General features: G+C 38.1%; 1 protein-coding gene across 9 annotated transcripts in view; it reads right to left on the minus strand.

Annotated features, from left to right (window-relative positions):
* Positions 1-78: 78 nt before the first annotated feature.
* Positions 79-21,064, minus strand: part of LOC140673361 (uncharacterized) — a 36,245-nt gene continuing 15,259 nt past the window's right edge. For 5 of the 9 annotated variants that reach the window (XM_072906287.1, XM_072906284.1, XM_072906286.1 and 2 more), the window contains 11 exons: positions 19,129-20,941; positions 18,731-18,893; positions 18,391-18,597; positions 6,043-6,160; positions 5,818-5,949; positions 5,530-5,550; positions 5,152-5,184; positions 4,839-5,036; positions 4,552-4,671; positions 4,256-4,329; positions 79-2,973 (listed from right to left, as the gene is read on the minus strand). In XM_072906287.1, coding sequence (XP_072762388.1) covers positions 2,664-2,973; positions 4,256-4,329; positions 4,552-4,671; positions 4,839-5,036; positions 5,152-5,184; positions 5,530-5,550; positions 5,818-5,949; positions 6,043-6,160; positions 18,391-18,597; positions 18,731-18,893; positions 19,129-20,941 — 3,189 coding nt within the window. In that variant the 3' untranslated portion in view covers positions 79-2,663. Of the gene's footprint in view, positions 2,974-3,940; positions 3,957-4,255; positions 4,330-4,551; positions 4,672-4,838; positions 5,037-5,151; positions 5,185-5,529; positions 5,551-5,817; positions 5,950-6,042; positions 6,161-18,390; positions 18,598-18,730; positions 18,894-19,128; positions 20,942-21,064 lie in introns of all 9 variants that reach the window. The other 4 variants (XM_072906292.1, XM_072906288.1, XM_072906289.1 and 1 more) reach the window with 4 other exon arrangements.

The following is a 21,064-nucleotide window of genomic DNA, read 5'->3' on the forward strand; positions in this document are numbered from 1 at the left end:
GTGTAAATAAAGATAGTAAATAAAGACGTACCGATTTGTATTTACAATTCGTGGGTTGAAAGAAAAAAAGACTAAAAGTCGAATAAAATTGCCTTTATTGCGATATTCTGGGACTAGGTGAATGTACGATTGAAAACTGGAGATGAATCGTCCCGACAAGTACGAATTCTTATCATGATTACATAAGAGTGGATTATCTTTCATTAATTAATTATTTATCGATTCACCTAATTAATCCGCTATCACTACGTCGCTAGAGTTAACTTAGAGATATCTGTGTTTTGCGCGTATTATTATTATTATTATATTGGACATTAATGTAGAGTATTTTTCTTCGAAGATATATTATCGTCGTTATATGAGAATTTTTGAAAACTGTGTAGACTTATTAATTAATTAAGTAATTACGATCGAACAATCGTCGGACGTTTTGTCGGAAAATAAATAGGTGTTCGCTATCTTATGTGTATATCGTTTATTTGCCATAACATTTATTATGATGCGACAACACAATTTGCAAACAAATTTGCGTTTTTTTTCGAAATTTTCGCTCTAGATTCAACCAATTCTCGCTCTTCAGAGATGTAATAGCGGATGATAATGTCACTGTCGATTGCTCATCGATAATACCAATGAAATTGTGTCACTTAATTTATTCCGTATCAGATCTATTGATCTATTGTTATTAAATGTTATTAATAATAAGCGGATTTTGCATAAATCTACTCGATACATTTCCACAAATACTTGACTGCGTCTCGCGAAAGTAGCCCTGCGGAAAAACTAAAATTTCCCTAGTCCACATTTTTCTATCATATATTTCTTAAAAAATTAATGAGATTCATCTCTCTCTGTCTCTTTCTTTTTCTCTTCCTCACTCTAGCTCTCTCATTCTCTTCGTTTCTACTTTTACATATAATCACCATATAAATTAAAATATAAACAAATCAATATACAATTATTATATGCTATTTAGTTTTTCCTGACCTTCTCGATTTCTCTATATTACTGAAGAATAATGACAATGTACATCCGTTTCACCTGGACGAGCATTTTATATCTCTAATTCGTTTCGATTTAATTTGAAAGTAAATCTTTTTAAATTAAATTTTTAGCGCACTGTGCGTTCTAATACTTTTGAATCCATCGGTAATATTACGTAAAATATTGATACGTTAATACAGATATAAATAAATATTTTCGCGAAAAGTATGCTGGAATACACTTTATGAAAGACAGGAGAGACTAAATATCATACAGACTTACTAGCACCAAGCTCATACCAAACACGCAATAAATTAAAGCGACAAATGTGGAATTTACATAATAAACCCTTAAACTTTGTTTTCGCTTCTCTTGAAAATTATTCAAATGTATGTAATAATGATATGAATATCATCGACAAACAAATCGTAATATACTTTTGTATATGATGTTATAAACAATAATTATAATTGCATCTAATTTTCATTGAATCACAGCGAGTGACGTAATTATAGAGAGAAAATTCACCTGATAAATTCACAGCAATATATATATATATATGTATGTATAAATAATGTGTATTTAACAAATCATTCTCTCTTTCTAGAGAAAATAAATTTGAATATATATACATAAAAATTATAAAGCTGTAGGTTTTCTGAAACATTCACTTGTGTATGTCTGCGTCGAAAGGAAATATCGAAGATTCTAAACTTGCCTTATCGAAAAATCCGATTAATTTTCTCGATTATAATTGTACGTTATGCTTGAAATTAATTTTGTATTTTCATATTTACAATAAATTATATTACAAAAATCCTTTTCCAATAAATATATATATATATATGTATATCTGCCTCTGATATTTAATTCGAACTAAAAGGCGTAGATAGAGCTTTTATATTTTCGAGATGAAATCGTGCGGGGAAAAAATTCCACATACACATGTATTACTTATTATTTTCTCCTGTTTCTGCCGCAGATCTCAATCGATCGTCGAATAAATATAGCAATTTTTTTGGTAATTTTTTTTTGATACTCTAATAATTTGTTAATCTCTAATTTTGCACTCGAGTTTAGATGAAGAAATGAATTTCATCTTTATAATATCATCTTTAATATTAAGTGTTTTACACACTCGTACGTGCGTGCGACGAATTATATGCTGCTCGAAATATCCGCCCCAGGAATGGACGACTTCTCTCGCGCTCGACACTTTCTACACAAGTACGTCACATAAGTACGGCGGCAAATTATATCAGACGAGCGCGTAACGAGGTCGTTACACGTTGCGAGGAACGTGAACTTTATGATGTGCGCGGTAAAACTAATTACGAACAAGAACAGGTGGAACGAGAGATCGTTTGGGGAATCGATTTTGGACGTCCGAATCGCGGTAGAAAAACGCGACGAATAATAAACTAAACCGCGTTGCTTATATATCGTATTCTATAAATAATTTAATATAATAGATATAATTGAGATACTGGCTTATTGTCGATTTAGATAAGATTCATCGGAAGAAAAATTACAGAGAATTCATGTGAATCGAATGATGCATTCACGATTAATCTGTCTTACTTTTCTGTTCTTCGACAGGGATTCGGACGTCTGAAAGAAACACTAATACACGTAGACAGGATATTACAACCGAGTATCGCCGCGTCCTCCCTCTATCGTTAAACCCGAAGCTTCCTAGGCGTCGGAATAAGGGATTTGATCGTGTTGCCTTCTACCTTGGCGTCGCGTTGTTCCACGTCGTTCGAATCGCAAGGCGACTTTGCGCGGTCCTTCGGCTTGGTGAACGAGCCGGACACGAGTGTTTCCGACGAGTGTCTCCTCGCGTGCGCGTTGGCGCGACGTGTCGGGGTCTGTCCTTGACGGAGTCTTAACGTATGAGGTAAACGTTCGGTTGGCTTGCGATGGCTCCCGGCGGAATTAAGCTCGGAGAGCATCGAGAGTCGCTGACGGTCCGACGAGTCACTCCAACTGCAATCGAGAAGTTGTCATTGTTACAAGTGTGCGTGGAAATAAGTGGTATATAAAATTCAATTCTAGTAAAAAGAAAAAAAAGATACAATATTTGAAATCGATTCAGTAGAAAAGACTCACCGCACATGGCTATTCAAAGCAGCGTGAAACATTACGAATTGTAAATCTAATATATTATCGCAAAATATAATTTTGAGAGAATATCGAGATAAAATAAATTGTCGCGCTAGCATTTAGGCGAAAAACACATTACGTTACATGCCAGGAACATTGGTTTTTATAAATACGGAGTAGCAAGCAAGATTGATTTATAATCTACACGCATTCGCGCGCGCGAACGGATTAAAAATGTCCTCAAAATTTATATATCGACTTTTATGAAGAAGATTTATATATCGACTCTTATGGAGAAACATTAGGCTCTCTTATTGATCACGCAAAATGTAATCGTATGATTATTTTGAAATGAAAAATTCATCGGGAGGACATGATATGAAGCTGAACGTAAAGAATAATTGAAGTACAAAAAACTATAACTGTTTTGTGACTATTCAACCAATCAATTATTAATTTATATATTAATTATTATATTACTATTTATATTATATAATTAATATATAAATTATACATCAATAGTATTAGTCGTTTATAAAATTATATATATATATATATATATATATATATATATATATATATATATATACACAGAAGAAAATGATTATATACTATATATCAAAGTGCACAATAGTTCAAATTTAATTTTACTTTGACAAGATTTGCTTTGGTCGAATAGCTGAAAACTAAAGTCAAATTACTTAATCGCATGCAAAACTGAACACAATCATCAATAACGAACTGTCAAACAAGTGGTACGAAAATAGAAGAGGTGCATGAATATGAGGGCGTTAAATGCAGAGAGGAGTACATATCCCAATAGTAAGTCACACAGACTGACGCACTCTACCTTCCCGATCCTGAAGCTGCTTCGCGTGCAATTACCCGAGTAAAGGGCGGGACCAGAATAACAAAAAAAAAACATTATTTATGATGCACATGATACATAGAAAAAGATATATTTTAGATGCGATTGTCAGTGGCACAAGCGCGTAATAATTTGAATAAATGCAATGTTTATTCGATAGTGTTTGACAGTACTCGATTGATTATAAAATATTTTACGTCAAGTTAAAGATTAAAAAGATTAAACGTATGTGTAGAAGAGTTTAGTTCATATGAATATCATCATCGATTGGACAGAATAAACAAGATAAACTCTCACCTAACGAGAGGCCCCATAACACCATCCTGTGGGAGTGATTGTAGGAGCGAGGGTCCCGCTGATACTGGACGTGTCTAGAGTCGCAAATGAAAAATGTGTTGTTGTCTTTAATCGAGTGCGATAAAGTAACGTTAATAATAATGATAACAATAAACGAAATATATTCGCAAAAGAAATGCGACTATCATAATAATAATCGAAAGTAAGTGACAAGATAAAGACAAAATCGAACGTAAATGATGTAAGATGAAGGGGATTGAATATGTGTCATATGAATTACACGTAGAAAGCAATACCTTTTCCGTTTGCGTAGCGGCGTTACACGTGTGCACGGAGGAAATGTCATTATTGCGCGTCGGTAGGATGCAACTTTGAGCGTCGCCGTTCTTAGGTCCTTGAAGCTTCGACATCTGGAGCTGCGAAAATAAATACGTCACACTCGAGCTATTCAAAAAATTCCCCCCCAAAAAAAGAAGAAAAAAAAATCACTCTGAAAATAATTACCGATTTAGGATTTAAATCTCCGGTCGAGGCGAGCTTTTTTGCACAGAGCAATACGCTTAATCGCGATTGAAGAATTTACCTCGTTATTTACCTCAAGTAGCTCGATGGTTCGATCCCGCGATTGTATGGTACGATCCCGATCCTCCACTTGACCCTGAAGAAACACCACCTGTCTCCTCAAGTCTGTCAATTCGTCCGCGATACTGCTACCACCGCTTCCCGGTGACGTGCTCACGTCGGTAGTACCACCCTCGTTCAGGTTACAGAAGAGGCCATTCTACAAGCGTATCGGTAATCGTTATTTTTATCTTCGATTGAGCAAGCGTTGAAAAATATATATTCTCAATCTATTTTTTTTTAATAAGTTTCTTTATAAAAAATAAAGTACCAACCTTCGGATTATCGAATGGGTTGAGAGTTTCTGCCTAAAAATCAATATCAAATATTAATAACTTGTACGTTTATTTTCAGCATCGCTGATAATAATTTTTATAACTCGTATATATCGTCGGGACTGAGTAAAATAGTTTTGTTACAAAAATTAAATTCAGCTTCGTTTATCTCTTTTTCTCTCTCCTTCTTGCAATTATGATTTTCATGTATATGATTTTTATTCAGTCCCGCACGGATATTTAAATTTTTATATATGTATATATATTACACGTATACAAATACACACACACACACACACACACACACACACACACACGTATGCGAGTGAGGTGATATAAATTAGTAACAAAAATGTAAAGAAAATCAATGCAACGTACCCTCAAATCGTTCTCCCCTGACTTGAGACGTAAAATCGGGAAGGACGACGACAAAAATGAAAAATAAAAAGAATCGTGTTAATAAAAAAGGCAATAAAACACCGCGTGTATACAAGTAACGGAATAACACTTGCGGATAACGTGTAACTGAAAGCAACAATTATAACTGGCTTTGGCGTCGTACAAAAACGCGCGAAACGCATTTTTGTGGGACGCATAAAGTAAAAAAAAAGCAATGTGCAAACGTGAAATGCAAGCGAGCAACGTGACGAGTTGATCATTATATACCTCCTGAAGGACTCGTTTGAGTTTCAAGAGCATCGTCTTTATGGAGACGATGTCCTGGAACATGTACTGATACGTTCCGCGATCTATCCTGAGGCTCGACTCGTCCCCGGAATCGACGCACGAGGATGAAACCTGTGGATCAACGAGACATTACGTGAGCGCGACAAATGCTTAATAAATGAAATCTGTGAGAATGGAAAGACAGGTAGAAAAAAAGTGACTTACACTTCCCGACGTTCTCATAGGACTAGAAACTTGACGATTGCGCATGTTATCTAACGAGCGCGGTGATTCCGTTCCGGATCTGCTGCGTAACAGCCTTGACATCCTGTCACTTCCGATTCTGAAACAAAAAGAGAGAAACTCGTCAGCTCTCGTATCTAATATGTCTACATTTTCGATATTTCTCTATATTCCAGGATTATGCGAGTAGCATTTTTTCCAGCACATTCTCAAAGTATCTTATTTTTCATTCTCTAAGAAAAGAAACGGAATAAAAATAATTCATCGTGCATACAAACACACGTGGAGATAAAATTATAGTATAAACAGTAAGCAGAGAGTGGTGGCTCCTGAAAATATAAATCCAACAGAGGTTCAAGAAAGCAACATAATCGCGCGTTATCTCGTAAAAATTCCTATTCAAAAAAAAAAAAAAAAAAAAAAATAAATAAATAAATAAATAAATAAACCTGAGCAACATCTAATCTCTCCCGCTATAAATTTCACATCTCTCCTATAAATATATATGCTATTCGGAAATATCTGACAGTGGCTTTCTTCTGGTGAGACGAGGGATTCACTACCTTCCGGGGCTATTCTTGGCTAGCGAGGCAGCCGCGGAGGAAGCCGCGGTCGCGCCGACGACGACGAGGCCGCCGGACGGCGCCCTGGGCTGCCGCGGCGGCGGCGATCCGTTCGTCGGCGTCGAACTCTCGGAGGAGAGGCCGGAGTCGTCGCGTCCATCCTCGCCGCCGATTCCGTTCTCCTGGCTCGCGTGGACGCGGACGCGCGTTGGCAGGCCGGTGGTGCGTCGTCGGGCACCCCTCGAGTTCTCGGACGACGGGGTGGCCATCCTCCTCACCTTCGGGCGGACTCCTCGAGCGGGCTATCTTCCGACCGGATTATCGTTGGCCTCGCGACGATGGCGCGGGTATCATCGGTGCTTCAAGTAACTCACTGAACTCACTGGTGAACGGGATACTGTCGAGGGAATTTTAGCATCTCGGGTTTCGAATTTTAATCGCACGTTGAAAGAACGATGCCGTCAGCGACGTTTAGAGAATCGTAGTAATGTGTACGTTGGCGTTTATCGCTAAGCGTGACAGTTCGTCGCTAAGTCTCGTACGCGACAACGACGGCGCAATGTAAATAGAGGATGGACAGGCATATTTAGCCGGACGGAACGGAGTGTCGCGGAGGGTGAAACGCGGTAGGGAAAATTTAACCCGCGAGCTCAGCACTAAGAAATTGCCTAAGAATTCAGACACATTTTTGTCGGAATTTTCAGTTCTGGAATGTCTTAAAGTAATTTCAACCAGTCTCTCATATCATAACAAATTATATGCTAATTTTTTCAATATTTCACTTGTTTTTATATCTTTCTCTCTCTAAAATAAACGCCAAAAGGATCTTCTTTTAGTTTAAGAGAGAAATTTTTTTTCTCTATTATATTATTTAATATTTGGGATTAATTCCAATAATAACGATAAACAGTTTTAAATGAACATTTGCTATTTATTAAAACTTTGACAAGTTAAATATATAGTTTTTATTTCATTTATAAATAAGGTACGCCAAAAAATATATATCACATAAAAAAGAATATATATCCTTATTCATTAAGAATATTTAATAAGAGGGCTTATAAAGTATACATCTCGAGAATACTATTTTTTCATCATTTTTCTGACAGTTTAGGAAAATGTCTGAAAATTCAGGACAGTGTGTCTTTAAGAAAACTTCAAACACTCTGTTTGCAGTTATTTTTTACAGTAAAGAACGAACACCTCGCGATGAGTAATTCGATGGATACGCGGTCACTTTCCCGAAACGCTCGTCGGCCCTAATTACACACACGTTCCGTTGTTGCAATCACGCTGCTAATTACGCAAATTTGATCACAAACGATTACTTGTACGTGGAAAATTTCACCGCGCGTTATATCCTCGATGACACCGCAAATGAAATTATATCGTTGAAAAAACTTATTCGAAATGTTTAAACTTTACAAGCCTTCTTAGTAGATAAATAAATAAGAATATTTTCTTTTTTATACACGATATTTTTTGAAGTATCTTTATTTATAAATTAAGTAAAGACTGTACATTTAACTTGTCAAAGCTTTAATAAATAGTAAAGGTCCATTTGTAAAATTATTCAGTACATAATCTTGACGTAAATGAAAATTCACAGACGGATCGATAGACGGGTAAATAAAGTGCAGTGGAATAAAAGAGACGAGAGAGACAGAAAGTAGATCTGGCGAACACGATATATTGTAGGTAGGTTGATCTAGATCTTCGTTCGGATAACGGTAACGTAATATTTTGCGGGGGCTGACTAACGAGCCTTTTTTTTACCTTAATGCATACCGTGCGAATTATTTATCGAAATTATAAACAGTCGTCGAGTACCGGCAAGTTTCGCTTTTGCTCAATTAGCTTCGAGAAACGCGAAGGTAATTTAGTCGATGTCGCCATTTATTTCACATTTGTCGTCGTCTGTTTGTCTCGCAATTAACGTCTTCAGGGTCTTTTCCCGGATTATTTCGTCCTCACGAGGCCTTCCGTTACCGTTCGTTAACTCTCCCGACTCTTCTCTCTCTCTCTCTTTCTCTACTCTTTTCACTTCATTTTCATAACAATATTAAACTCCGACTCGCGAAGAAGTTGAGTCATTCCGTCAAGTGAAAGTTATCTGGCTGAAATCTTTCGGGATATGTAACTCGCTACATTTTACACTCTTACAGTTCTTATTGTACGAAACAAAGTAAATAGCATTTCGTTATATTTACTTGTTTACATTTTTTCAAAGAGAAAATATTCCAATATACGTATCTCGCACTGCAATGCTGACAATTGATCGTTTCAAAATCGGAGCATCGTCGCAAACTTAATTATAGATTTAATTGAGGACGCACGCGATGCAAATTTTGACATCTTTAAAGTACTAGACGTATCGCGTGAGCGGGAGTATGCTAATAATTTCATCGATTTATCTCGTCAACTTGAAAAATCAATATAATCTTGTGTCTCTACTGAAAGCACTATAAGCAAATCTTAATGTCACGTTAAATATACGACCGCGGCCTCGCATCGTGTAACGCAGTAATGCATGATACCTATCCAGGGTTGGAACGACTCACGCGACAGCGTGATGACGTTCGTACGGGATGTGACAGTCGAGAAGGATAGTTTGAAATAGTCAAAAAAAAAAAAAAAAAAAAAAAAAAAAAAGGAAGAAAAAAAGAAGGCAAAGAAAGTCACGTCATCCTTTAGAGATTTTTAAACGTCACGTCGATGTAACGTCAAATAGTCTTATACGGGTCTCAAATGGAGCAATAAACACTGACCGTCACAACAGGTCATCATCGCTGACATTCAAGACCCAGGTAAGAATATTCGAACGTTACGTTGACACAACGATTACGTATAAATGTAACATCGCCTTTTACCTTAACCGAACGTTTCCTCGCGTAAAGCACTCTCATTAAATATCCATCATCGACACCTATCACGAACGTTCACTGGACACCACAACCCACTGAATCACTCATCGAGAGGAAATATTTTTTCCTCCCCCCCTTTTATTTTCCAAAACAATCAACTACTTCCAAGCGGAAGACTCGTCATCATGCAAGACCGCACGCTGGGCTTCCCGTTCGACGAGCACTCATCGAATCCTTCCGATGCAAAACTGCACGGACGACACACGTGGAATTTCAGGCCAAGTTTTCGACAGACGGACGATGTTCTGCGTATATACATTAACCGGTGCATCCGCCGGAATCCGACCTGTGACGGTCGCCGGCAGGCAGACAGGATCACGAAGGACCCCTCGAGGGGATACACGGGAACGCGTGCGCACCTCGCACTATGACGACGAGCTTGGTTCGATATCGCTCGTGGTGGACGAGCCAGAGGAGAGGAAGAGAAGCGACCGAAGAGAGAGGTAGGGAAAAATAGTAGGAGGGGAAACAGCTGCAGACAGTGTAGGGAGGAGGTGGGGATGATAATGTAAAAAGAGTTGCGGGATATCCAAGTTTACAGTAGCGATTTTCCCCTCCTCCCCCTTGAGGAAATATTTCTTCGATTTCTCGAAATTCAAGATTGAAAGTCTTTGGAAATTTTTGGAAAGTCTATCGAATTTTTTTTTTTCCCTTCTCTTTTTTACACATTTTTTTTATTATATTATTATGTTAACTTATTTTATTATTTATTTATTATATTAAGTAATATTTTATATATTTTTAAAATTATATACATATTTTATTACATTACAATTTTAAATTTTTGACTCACCTAATCGAGATTCTGTCAAGGTTGACAAATGTCGCGAGTTATAAGAGAGTATCTCAAAAAGAATTTATTATATATTATAAAAAGAGTATCATAATAATATAATGAGTTATTAAATTTATGCTATTTTCGTGTAATTAAATTCGGCAATAAATATTTATCAGCTGAACTCTAATTGGATGATCTGATAAAATTAATATCAGTCAGATCACTGACCAACTCTGTTCCATCAATCTCAGTCGATGTGAAAAAAATTGATTCATATGACTCAACTTTATCTAATCACGTCGTGTCGTGTCTTTTTATCTCTTCGAATAAAACTTCTTAGAAACTTATAAATTCACGATAAGACAATTCCGTAAAGTAATATAAGTATGACTAATATATATCAGGCCTATGACTCAAGTACACTCGATCGAATCAAACACGATATCGAGATCGTAATAAACTCTATAAATAGTAATCGTCAAAAGAGACGTTTATTTATTCAAGCATGAAGTTACTTTTCTCCTTTAAAATTCCCCCTTTCGAATTAACATATGTAACGCATCGCGGAATTGCTTCAACTTTTCGAAATTGTCTGGAATAATTTAAAGATTAGACCGACAGAAGAAGAAAAAAAAAAAAAAAAATCTCTCCGCGTCTGCAACGGACTCGTCTCCGCCGAAGTAAACGATCAATACTCCAGCTGCCCGTCCTTTGGCCCTTAACCGCGTTTACGCACAACGTTTCTACCCTCCTTACGGGAATTCTCGTTCTGGCATGGCTTTTCGTCGACCAGACTCCACCGGCGCCGAGAGTCCAGGATTTATGAGGCTCTCGACAGCTGACTCGCTCTTTGCGGTCCTTTTACGAGAGAACAGAGTCTACCGGAATTCCAGCACTCTCTCGGGAAATTTTTCACGGCTCTTATTTCGTCAAGCATCCCCGAGTTCGCCTTTCATAATGTATAATCGCGTCTTTGACGAAAAGATTCACTGACGGAATATTTTCAATAATGTATACCGCTGGTTTTATTAATTATTATTGTTTAAATCATAATTAAATGTTACAATACAGGGTGTCTACTCAAATCTTGTAAGAAAGTTCCCAGAATCTCCGATCTTGCAAGTATTTTTATTTACACTTTTAGGTAATGAGAATATTTTCAGGATTTTTTAGCGCAACACACTTTTTAAAATAAATTTTTTTATTGTACGCGTTTTCTAATACTTTTCATTCACAAAGGAAAAAATTACTCATGTTTCAAGTGCTACAGATTTACAAATATAATGAATTTTTATCACTAAAAATTAAAATAAAGAATATGTACTGCATTCAATATTTTGTTATATTTATAATTTAAAGTATAAGGGCAAAATTATTAAGAGAGAATTTTTTTTAATTCCCCAAAAAATTCCACGAGAATTCTAGATTTCCCATGTTTTTCCAGAGAGTACTCTGTAGTGAAATTAATAAAGATGGATGTTATTGCGCGTGTCATTTACAGCAAAGTTTGCAAGATGTAAGGAGGCTCTTTTGAGGATTATTGACGGCAATATTTTGCGCCGTCGACCACACAGCTAGTTATCGTTGCGAGAGGTTTAGTAAATAGACCGAAAAAGTTCACCGTTACACGGCAAAACCGCGAACGAGGTAGTTTCTTGTAATTTCATCGAGTATTCTATTTCCGCCAAGACAAGCGCGACTCGAACAGAGAGCCCAGCATCTTGGAAAATGAGAATTGTGTGCTATTTTATTTATTTATTTATTTTTTTTTTTTCCAAAAATAACTAGCGATCAATATCATGCATTCTATCAGAATGCAAAGAGAGAAAGTGACAAATATAATAGCGACTCCAGGAGACAAAAATGTTCGTCTTTTTAGCAGCAATTTCGACTCTCTCTCTAATTTCGTCGCGGATCAATAAATAATTAATGAAAGATAATTCACCCTTGTGCAATCATGATAAGAATTCGTACTTGTCAAGACGATTCATCTCCAGTTTTCAATCGTACATTTACCTAGTCCCAGAATATCGCAATAAAGGTAATTTTATTCGACTTGGAGTATTTTTTCTTTCCACCCACGAATTGTAAATACAAATCGGTGCGCGGACTTTCTTTATTTACACATCGGAAAAATAATTTTCGTAAAATTTTCTTTGAATTCTATTATTGTTTTACAACATATGTGATACTTTACATACGTATTGTTCGATTAAACGCCCAGGTATTTGCATACGTTTTCCAACTTTGTAAATTGAATTGTGTGCTCGTCTATTTTATTCATTTTTATTTTATTTTATATTTTTTTTTGCAAAAATGACCAGCGATCAACATCATGCATTCTATCAGAATGCAAAGAGAGAAAGTAAAATATAGACAAATATAATAGCGACTCCAGGAGACAAAAATGTTCGTCTTTTTAGCAGCAATTTCGACTCTCTCTCTAATTTCGTCGCGGATCAATACACGGATGCCTTTTTAAGCGCGATCGATGGTCGTGGGGACTGAAATTTCGACGCGCGAAATGACGAGGGAAGAGAGCAGAGAAACACCGACACGGCCAACTAGTAACGCTCTGATTAACGATAAAATCGTGCTCTTCAGCGTCAGTCAGACCGATCGTCTTCGTCGTCGCTTGGCTTGGCGGTTATCGTCGTCGATTTCCCGTCGTCGACGTAACACGTGGAAAAGCTGGAAACGGACGTGTCTATATTTACACGTAACGTTCCATCAGTTCATCCTCCAACGAATATCGATTGCAATTATATTCGCGACTCGGTGAGTCTCGTTACATCACGAGACGTTCGTTGTTCGTTGTACGAGGTCCGGAGAAACCGGTTTATCGCGGCTTTTTAAACCCGACCTGGCCAAGATTACAGAGGAGGCCGACCCTCGCTCGCGAACGCCAACCCCCTCGATGACCCAAATCTCTAAACTCTAAGATCGATTATTCAGTATTATTATACCGATTATATTATATTATATTATTATTATGCGTTTATCTACTAGATGGATGTATAAATAAGAACAAGTGGTTCTGCGAACGAGAGGAAGTGTGTTTTAATAATGCAATGGAGGATCGTATGCTTATACAGTAGCACGCATATAAGGAAGACAAGAAATATGATATACAATCATGCTTAATAACGTTGTATTAACCGTGTTCTGGAATTATAGTCGGCACCACAACGCCTCTCTCTCTCTCTCTCTCTCTCTCTCTCTCTCTCTCTCTCTCTCTCTCTCTCTCTCTTTCTCTCTCGCCCGTTCTTACAATTTACGGATACAACGAGTACATACACCTGGATAAATATTTGCGTGTACGAGCGTCATGAAAATGTTCGGTTTGACAGCTGCTAATTTCGCTAAATCAATTCTAATACGAATTTATAATTTGTAAAAAAAAATACAAATTCTTTCTCTTGATATTCTTAAGGGTATGGGATGTCTGGAATGCCACTTGATGGATTGACTAAAATCTTTTATAATAACACAAGTGTCGAGATAAACGTCAGAGAGACGAAGAAATTGGAGTTGAAAAAAAATCAAACAAGATTAAAAGAAGAAACTGGGCAGCTCGACGCGAGAAGAAGTAAGAGGGATTAAGTTGTTATATTTCAAGCCCGGAATATGTTTCTCGTACTATTCTACATAAGTATACGTGTTGCGTTAACATGTGTCATTATTGCGTGTCGATAATTGCCATGTTCCGCATATATATCAAGTTTATCAAGAACTAACGCTCCTCAAGCTATATTGCTTCCTGACATTTCCTAAACTCTCTCAGCTTTTATTCTTCAAAATAAAAAAAAAAAAAAAAAAGAAACAGTATACAGTATTTTTAATTCTCCGCAACATCGAGTGTGAAACTTAGATAAAAAAAGACCTGCATCAAAGAAGCATCTATAGGTCATTGGTCTCTGCCTCACTTATGGAAAAACGAGACGATCAGTTTAAACGCGAGGAGAGATTAAACTGTGCTTACGATATAATGATCGTATTTCGTGAATGCTTGTACTAGGAATCGAATGTAAGATAACGGTAAGAGTATCTCATACAGCAGGAAATGAACGATAACGAGAACGTTTTGTGGACGAGGATAGGCACGAAGCTACGAGAGGGTCAGAGAAAATACGCGTTTTATTACAACTTAAGAATTGAAACACTAGGTTAAAGTTTACAAACAACCGCATCGAATATTTTTAAATAATTAAAAAAAAGAATTAAATTGAATAATTAAAAATAAAATGCCTCTAATGGAATGCACGTTTATATATTCATATTTTTTATATTGATAGCAAGCGATCGATTTGTAGCCGCGTCCTTTTCATCTTCTACAATGAAGGAAGGGTGACATCGAATTACTCGTCACGAAGAGAGAAATCACTCTACGAAGCTACTCGTCTACACCTAACAGCAGTCTTCTATAATGCCACGAGAGTATACGATTAATTAATTAATACTTGATAATAACATCTCGAAGTGATTACTCTTCGCGCGCTAATATCTACGTATTTTAAATATAGTACGAATGATTATTATTGTTGAAAGAGACGGTTGTTAGGATACGACTAGGCGGCAACCTACTACAAGGTTGCATTGAAAAAGTTTGGATCGGTGTTTGAATCGCGATAGGACGACAATTTTTGGAAGGATTGGACTTTCGACCACCGTATTGGAAAAATACGAAATTGGAAAAATAATCTCTACCACCCTCGCTACTACATTTCGTCCCCACCGTGTATTCGCTCTGACCTGGTGTAGCGTTCTAAGGAACCATCCATCAAGCGAGTGGTCCTTCAGAGCAGAGCTATTTACCAGGACAAGGCGAATAGACAGTAGATCTCCGGGTGGGTTACTCTTTACTCGCTTTACTATGTTTCAACTACACTTCGACTATACTTGAGAATTAGTAATTTTTTTTTTGCGACTATAATAAAGACGCATTGTAGTCTCGAAAAAGTTCCCTGACTCTTACAAAGTCATGTTAAGCCATATTTTTCCTTAGGTCAAAGAAAGGCGAGTAAATCAACAAGATAATGAATTTTCACGGGGGTGGGTCGGAGGACTAGTATTCTTTGAGGTAGCATCTTTCCCATCCAAGGGCTTAAGAAGTTGGAGTAGGGGATGGGACGTATATATATATATATATATATATATAACTGGTTATTATATATTAGTATATTCCTCAGGAAGAAAAAAATTAATACTTTGAGAACGCACGCAAGAAGAATATGTAACACACAGCACTTTCAAAACCAATGATAATTGTACACGAAGTCTGTCGGGGGATTAAAAAAATTATATCTACAAGTTGACGTTCATGTACAAAATTATCAGACTAGAAATTACGTAATGTAAGAAAAAGTTCTTACATTAAATAACAATAATCGCGCGATACTAGTTTTGTGTAGAAATTATATATGTATACTTTAATCCATTGCAAACTATTCTAATTATACTTTGAAACTATGTACGTATTGGAAATCATAATTTGACGTTACTCCCTTTTCTCTTTTCCATTTAACCATAGCCTGAACAAAAGTCATATACAGGTCAGCATAAAATCACGATTAAAAATTTTTTTGCTTGCGACACCGCGTGTTATCATCGCTCGAATTCTCCCAATCACGCCCGCTTCTCTCTCGCTTCTGGCAATGTCTGTCCGTTTATCTCGCGAGTGATCGCGCTCAGAGAAGGAATTACATATTTCCTCTTCTTACGCGACGAGATACTAAAAATTTATATACCTTTCACCAATATCTTTTATTCATCGTAAAACTTGATGACGCTTTTCACTTTAATGTGACCAACTTTTGGCACACTTTTCCGATTCTTTTTTTTTTTTCTTTCTTTTTTTTTTTAGAAAACGCGATCACTCACGAGTTAAGCCTGAGTCCGTGTGTTATTATAACTGTAATCGGCTTGCGGTTATCAGTTTTTGCTTAGTCGACATTCGAGGGAGGATCGGCGGACCCCGCTCGCTAGTTAGGGTATGTCAGCTGGTAGTAGTCTCCACCCGCGGAGTCCTCATCGGGGATTTGCAATTGCTTCACCCGTTTTATTAGCGCGCTAGAACACAGAATACTGTCGCTGAATTGTGGCGTCTCCTGTGGCGGATGCGGATATGTATTTATTTTGTTTAATTTTGTACAAGCAAGGGAAGGGAAAGATACTATCGCGTACGTCTTGAACGTAAAAAGTCTGACAGGAAAGACTAGATGTAATAGAATACAAGAGAGTACAGTGATTTGTTGTCGAGAATCTGTAATATTTTCAAGAGAAACATTCCTATTTTTAACTTAAATCTCTTCTAACATCTGGTTTTTTTTTTTATCTATTCGATCGCATACATTTATCGCTATTTGATGAAAAACGGAACGAAAACGATTAACAAAATAGACAATGAAAAGTTTACGAAAACTTCAAGGATGTCGATTAAAAGGATTACAGGTGAACAGCTGGAATTCGAGAGAGGATAGAGGTGGAGATGCTCTTTCTCGTTCGCTGAGAGAGTAAAAAAAAAAAAAAATAGAATTAGCGTCACGAAAGAGAGTAGGCTGTTATGCGCTTGTGGCCATGACGCGCTCGAAATTTACGCGACTCGCAATTGTTGATATAACAGTACGATAAACACGAAGTGTTACCTCTAAAGTGCTTCATGCTCCCGATACAGAAGAAATGTTACTTTCCGATTAAAATGCCGAGAGAAGACGGAACTTTATACGAATATATGCGTAACTTTCTGCAATGACCAACTTTTATGATCCTTCGTTGCAATTCAATGTGTTTCACGATGCGGATTAAGGTAATATTTATGTCATCATATCTATTAATAGTAATCAATGATGTAGGATGTATAAAAAGAATCTTCAAAGGATATATTACAACGCTCTTCCTCTCTACAGACACTGTCGCTAAACTATCAGTCAACTGAACGAAAAGATAATTGCGTTCGGAACAAACGATGGAAAATCTGCAATTGTACGGAGCGCGAAAAAAAGGTAATTAATAATTAATCAATTAATATAAGAATATATGTAGATATAGAATATATAAGAATATAAAGATTAAAGGGTAGTATTAAATTTTTACAATATTGCAAAATTGGAAAAAATGCAAAAGATGCAGTTCTTTTCCAAGATAAAACTTACCGGTGACATATTTCGAAGAAATATACAAATAAATATATACAAATATTTAAATTTATATTATTGATTTTTCATCTCTCGACATGAATTTTAGTCTACCTTTGCAGAATTTTTTCTACACAAGAAATAATGTACAAAAAATTAAAAAAAAAAAAAAAAAAAAAAAAATAGAAAAAAAATATTAGTTTAAGAGTTATATAGTTATAGTGGACACAGCAACAAGAAATACACATTAATTACATAATTGGATGACACATTCTTTGTCTCCTTTCCTTCACATAGTATGCACCTCCAACTAACTATATTGCAGCATCGATCAGGTAGTCTTTCAATCTTCCTGCATATGCAACTTATCATCTCTAGATAAAAGCCTGCTACAGTTTCTATCTTCTACATTGTTCTACATTGTTTTACTGCAGTTTTCAGGTTAAAAATTCTGCATAAATGCATGAAAATTAACCCAAATTGTTGCACTCGAAATTAATGCAATCGATATGTTACAACTAAAAAAAGGCATGCATAAAATGACTGATGCAAGTATAACATGTGCAGACATTCGTTTAAAACGCAAAGAGATGAGACGATGATGCGATGAAAAAACTAAACGATAAGCAAAAAACGAAAAAAATATTACAGAAATCTAATAATTGTACTTTGCCGGACTTTATCTACGTAAGGAAATGTAATTGACGCGTACGCAAAAGCTGTATTATTCTACGCCCCCTCTGGAGAAGAGAAACGTATGTTTGCATAATTTACATATCATTTGCAAGTAAAACGTCGTACGTTGTAACTCTAATCGCGGTAACGTCTCGTTTATCATTCCCAAAGAAGCTTCACGTGCATCACGGAGTTTTTGCATTTCGAGCAATGTAAGCGTGAAAAAAAGATTAAGTAAAAAAATTACGAATACACACCCAGGTTCGATGACAGCCTGATTGTTATTGTTGCCCACTGTGTTGTTGACGGAATTGTTGTTGGCGGAATTGGAATTCGCTTCGTCCTGCATATGAGCGGTGCTCAGCAACGAGCTCCACTGCCTCATCACTTCCTCCCCCTGAGCTTCCAGCTCGGAAATTATAGTTGCGTCATCCAGATCGTGCAACGCGGTATTAGAATTTAATCTGAAAAATAATGACAATTATGCGAATTTAATTTGATGGAAAAAAAGAAAAAAAAAAAAAAACTTTCTTTTTATGATCAGAAACCAAAAGTTCATAATTTGCTTATAAAAAATTTATATCGTTTAATGCTAACCGCTGTTGTTCTTCATAAGAGCTCGCGTCACTGCCATCGTAATCCAACATTAAATCATCCGAGGCGATGGATTCGCAGGGGGACAAAGTATCTACGCTTCCCGCTCGATGCAAACGCTGTCCGTGATGAGGACTGTTTATTAAGCCTTTGATGTGCATACCACCTACAAATTAAATGACAAATATATAGTATTAGTGATAAAATACATTTGAAAAATTTCCAGATAAATATATTTATTAGCCTTACACGTTTGTGTGTTGTTACGTTTAAATTTATTGACATTATTAGACTGATTGTGAGAGTTAAACTCAATAAGATCTTAACTACTTAATGTTGATATATACATTTGTGTACATTTGAAGAAGGCTTCCAAGAATAGTATCGTAATCCTTACTCACCCGTCTTAGAGTTCGTCTCGATTAGAGTGTGGCTATTTTCGGTGATTACATGATTCCCCATGGCGGACTGCGTCTCGATTCTGGCCCTCGAATTGCTGTCATCGAAAATCAATCCCGGCTGATCCGCAATCTCGTCGTCGAAGAACTCTCTACCCTCGGACAAGCTGAGCGAGTTGGAGGCGTTCGTCGGCGTGCCGGGACCGTCATCTTCGAGAGTGTTGTCCGAACGTTCCAGAGCGTGCTCTTCATCCCTCTTCGAGGGCTTTCCGTCCGACTGAGTGATGCTGGCGGTAGGACTATCGAACAGACTGTCGACTGGCGAAGTCTCGTCGTCTATCAAAGTAGTCGTGGTAGCAGCGGCGGCAGCAAACGCTGGATCCTCGATGGTAAGCAGTACTGAACGCAGAGCGTTCTTCGATGCCGCGCCGTTCTTCGTAGCGGCGGTGATCGCCTGCGCATGCTGAACGATGATGGAGTTGGAACGCTGGCATTCGTCGCTGGAGCTCAACGAGTACTCGTCCGCCATGGCCTCGCCATGACCGTATTCGGGATCGTCCGAACTCGGCGGGCTAAAGTCCGATTTTATGGACGGGATTTTCTCCGTACGCGAACGATCCTTGTAGACCTTCTCCTCGCTTAAACAACCCTCTTCGTATCCTTCTGAGGACGTGGTGGACATCGATGCGTTCGAGTCGGTATACCTATTATCCTTGTTCACGATACGTTGATATTGCGTAGCCCGCTCTCGCACAAAGCCGGTATTCAGATTGGCCGCGGCGGTCGCGAACGACTTGGGCAACGGTATCACGGAAATTTCCGTGACCGTGCTATCGTCGTCTCGGACGTCTCTCACGTCGAAGCTCTTGCCGTTTACCACCATACGCAAGTTTCTCGGTCTACTGACGCCGCGTCTCCTCAGAGAGCCGTCGTCCATGTAATCCATCGACCTGATCCTGTCATCTTCTGGACCAGCCGGCTGACTGCTTACGCCCGAATCTTCGGTCACCGAGCCCTCCTTCGAACTGGACGAACCCTTAGACGTGGATATTTTCCTGCTCTGATTCGCCGCTGTCTTGGCGATCTTAGAGTTGGAATCATTTACCCGCACAGCGTACTGCGGAAGCGGCAAATGACTGGTGTGCAAAGTGTACCTGCTAATGGGTTCAGGAATGCCTGAGACTCTCTGTCTGTTCACGTCCGCGTACTGCATCATCGTCGTGTTACCGCTGCCGCCGTAAGCCGCGACGTTATTCGATGGCGACGAGCGAGGCTTCGTCGGCGTCGTCGTGCTGCATAGATGTTGTTGCACGCCCCTATTTGGTTGCTGTTGCTTGACAAAGTAATTGTCTGGTTGTTGTTGATAATACTGCTGTTGCTGCTGCTGATGCTGCTGCTGCAGCTGCTGCTGATGTTGCTGCAGCTTCTCCTGATTGTAGTGGCTGATGCTGTGGCTGCTGCAAATGTCACCGACCTTGTTCGTGAACCTCGCCTGGGGCTGTCGATACCCGAAACGGTTGGTCCTAACACCGGTTCCGTTCGAGTCCTTCTTCGGCGGCGCCAGTCGCGGCGTCGATCGACCAGACGACGAATTATGGATCGCATTGCTGTTGTCGTCGTCCATCGCTCGTCTGCGACTCTGTTCTGGGCCAGCTGACTTGGATCGCGGATGCAGCAGGCTCTTCTCGGTGACGGTGCCACCGTAGTTCGTTATCGGCATCGGAATCCCGCTGGCGGGCCTTCGCCGGAAGCCGAAAGACATCGCGGTGCCGCGCGTGTGTGACGTGCCACGCTTCGAAGAGCCCCGTAGGTCGTTCTGAAATGGAAATTCTTTCGTTAGACAGGCTGTTCGTGTCAAAAGGGTGAAGAAAATAGAGGCACGCGACTGGTAGAAATTAAAAGGAAGACGTATGATATTGTATACGACTAAAGTACTAGT

The sequence above is a fragment of the Anoplolepis gracilipes genome, chromosome 14 (genome assembly GCF_047496725.1).
Source record: "Anoplolepis gracilipes chromosome 14, ASM4749672v1, whole genome shotgun sequence".
Lineage (NCBI taxonomy): Eukaryota > Metazoa > Arthropoda > Insecta > Hymenoptera > Formicidae > Anoplolepis > Anoplolepis gracilipes.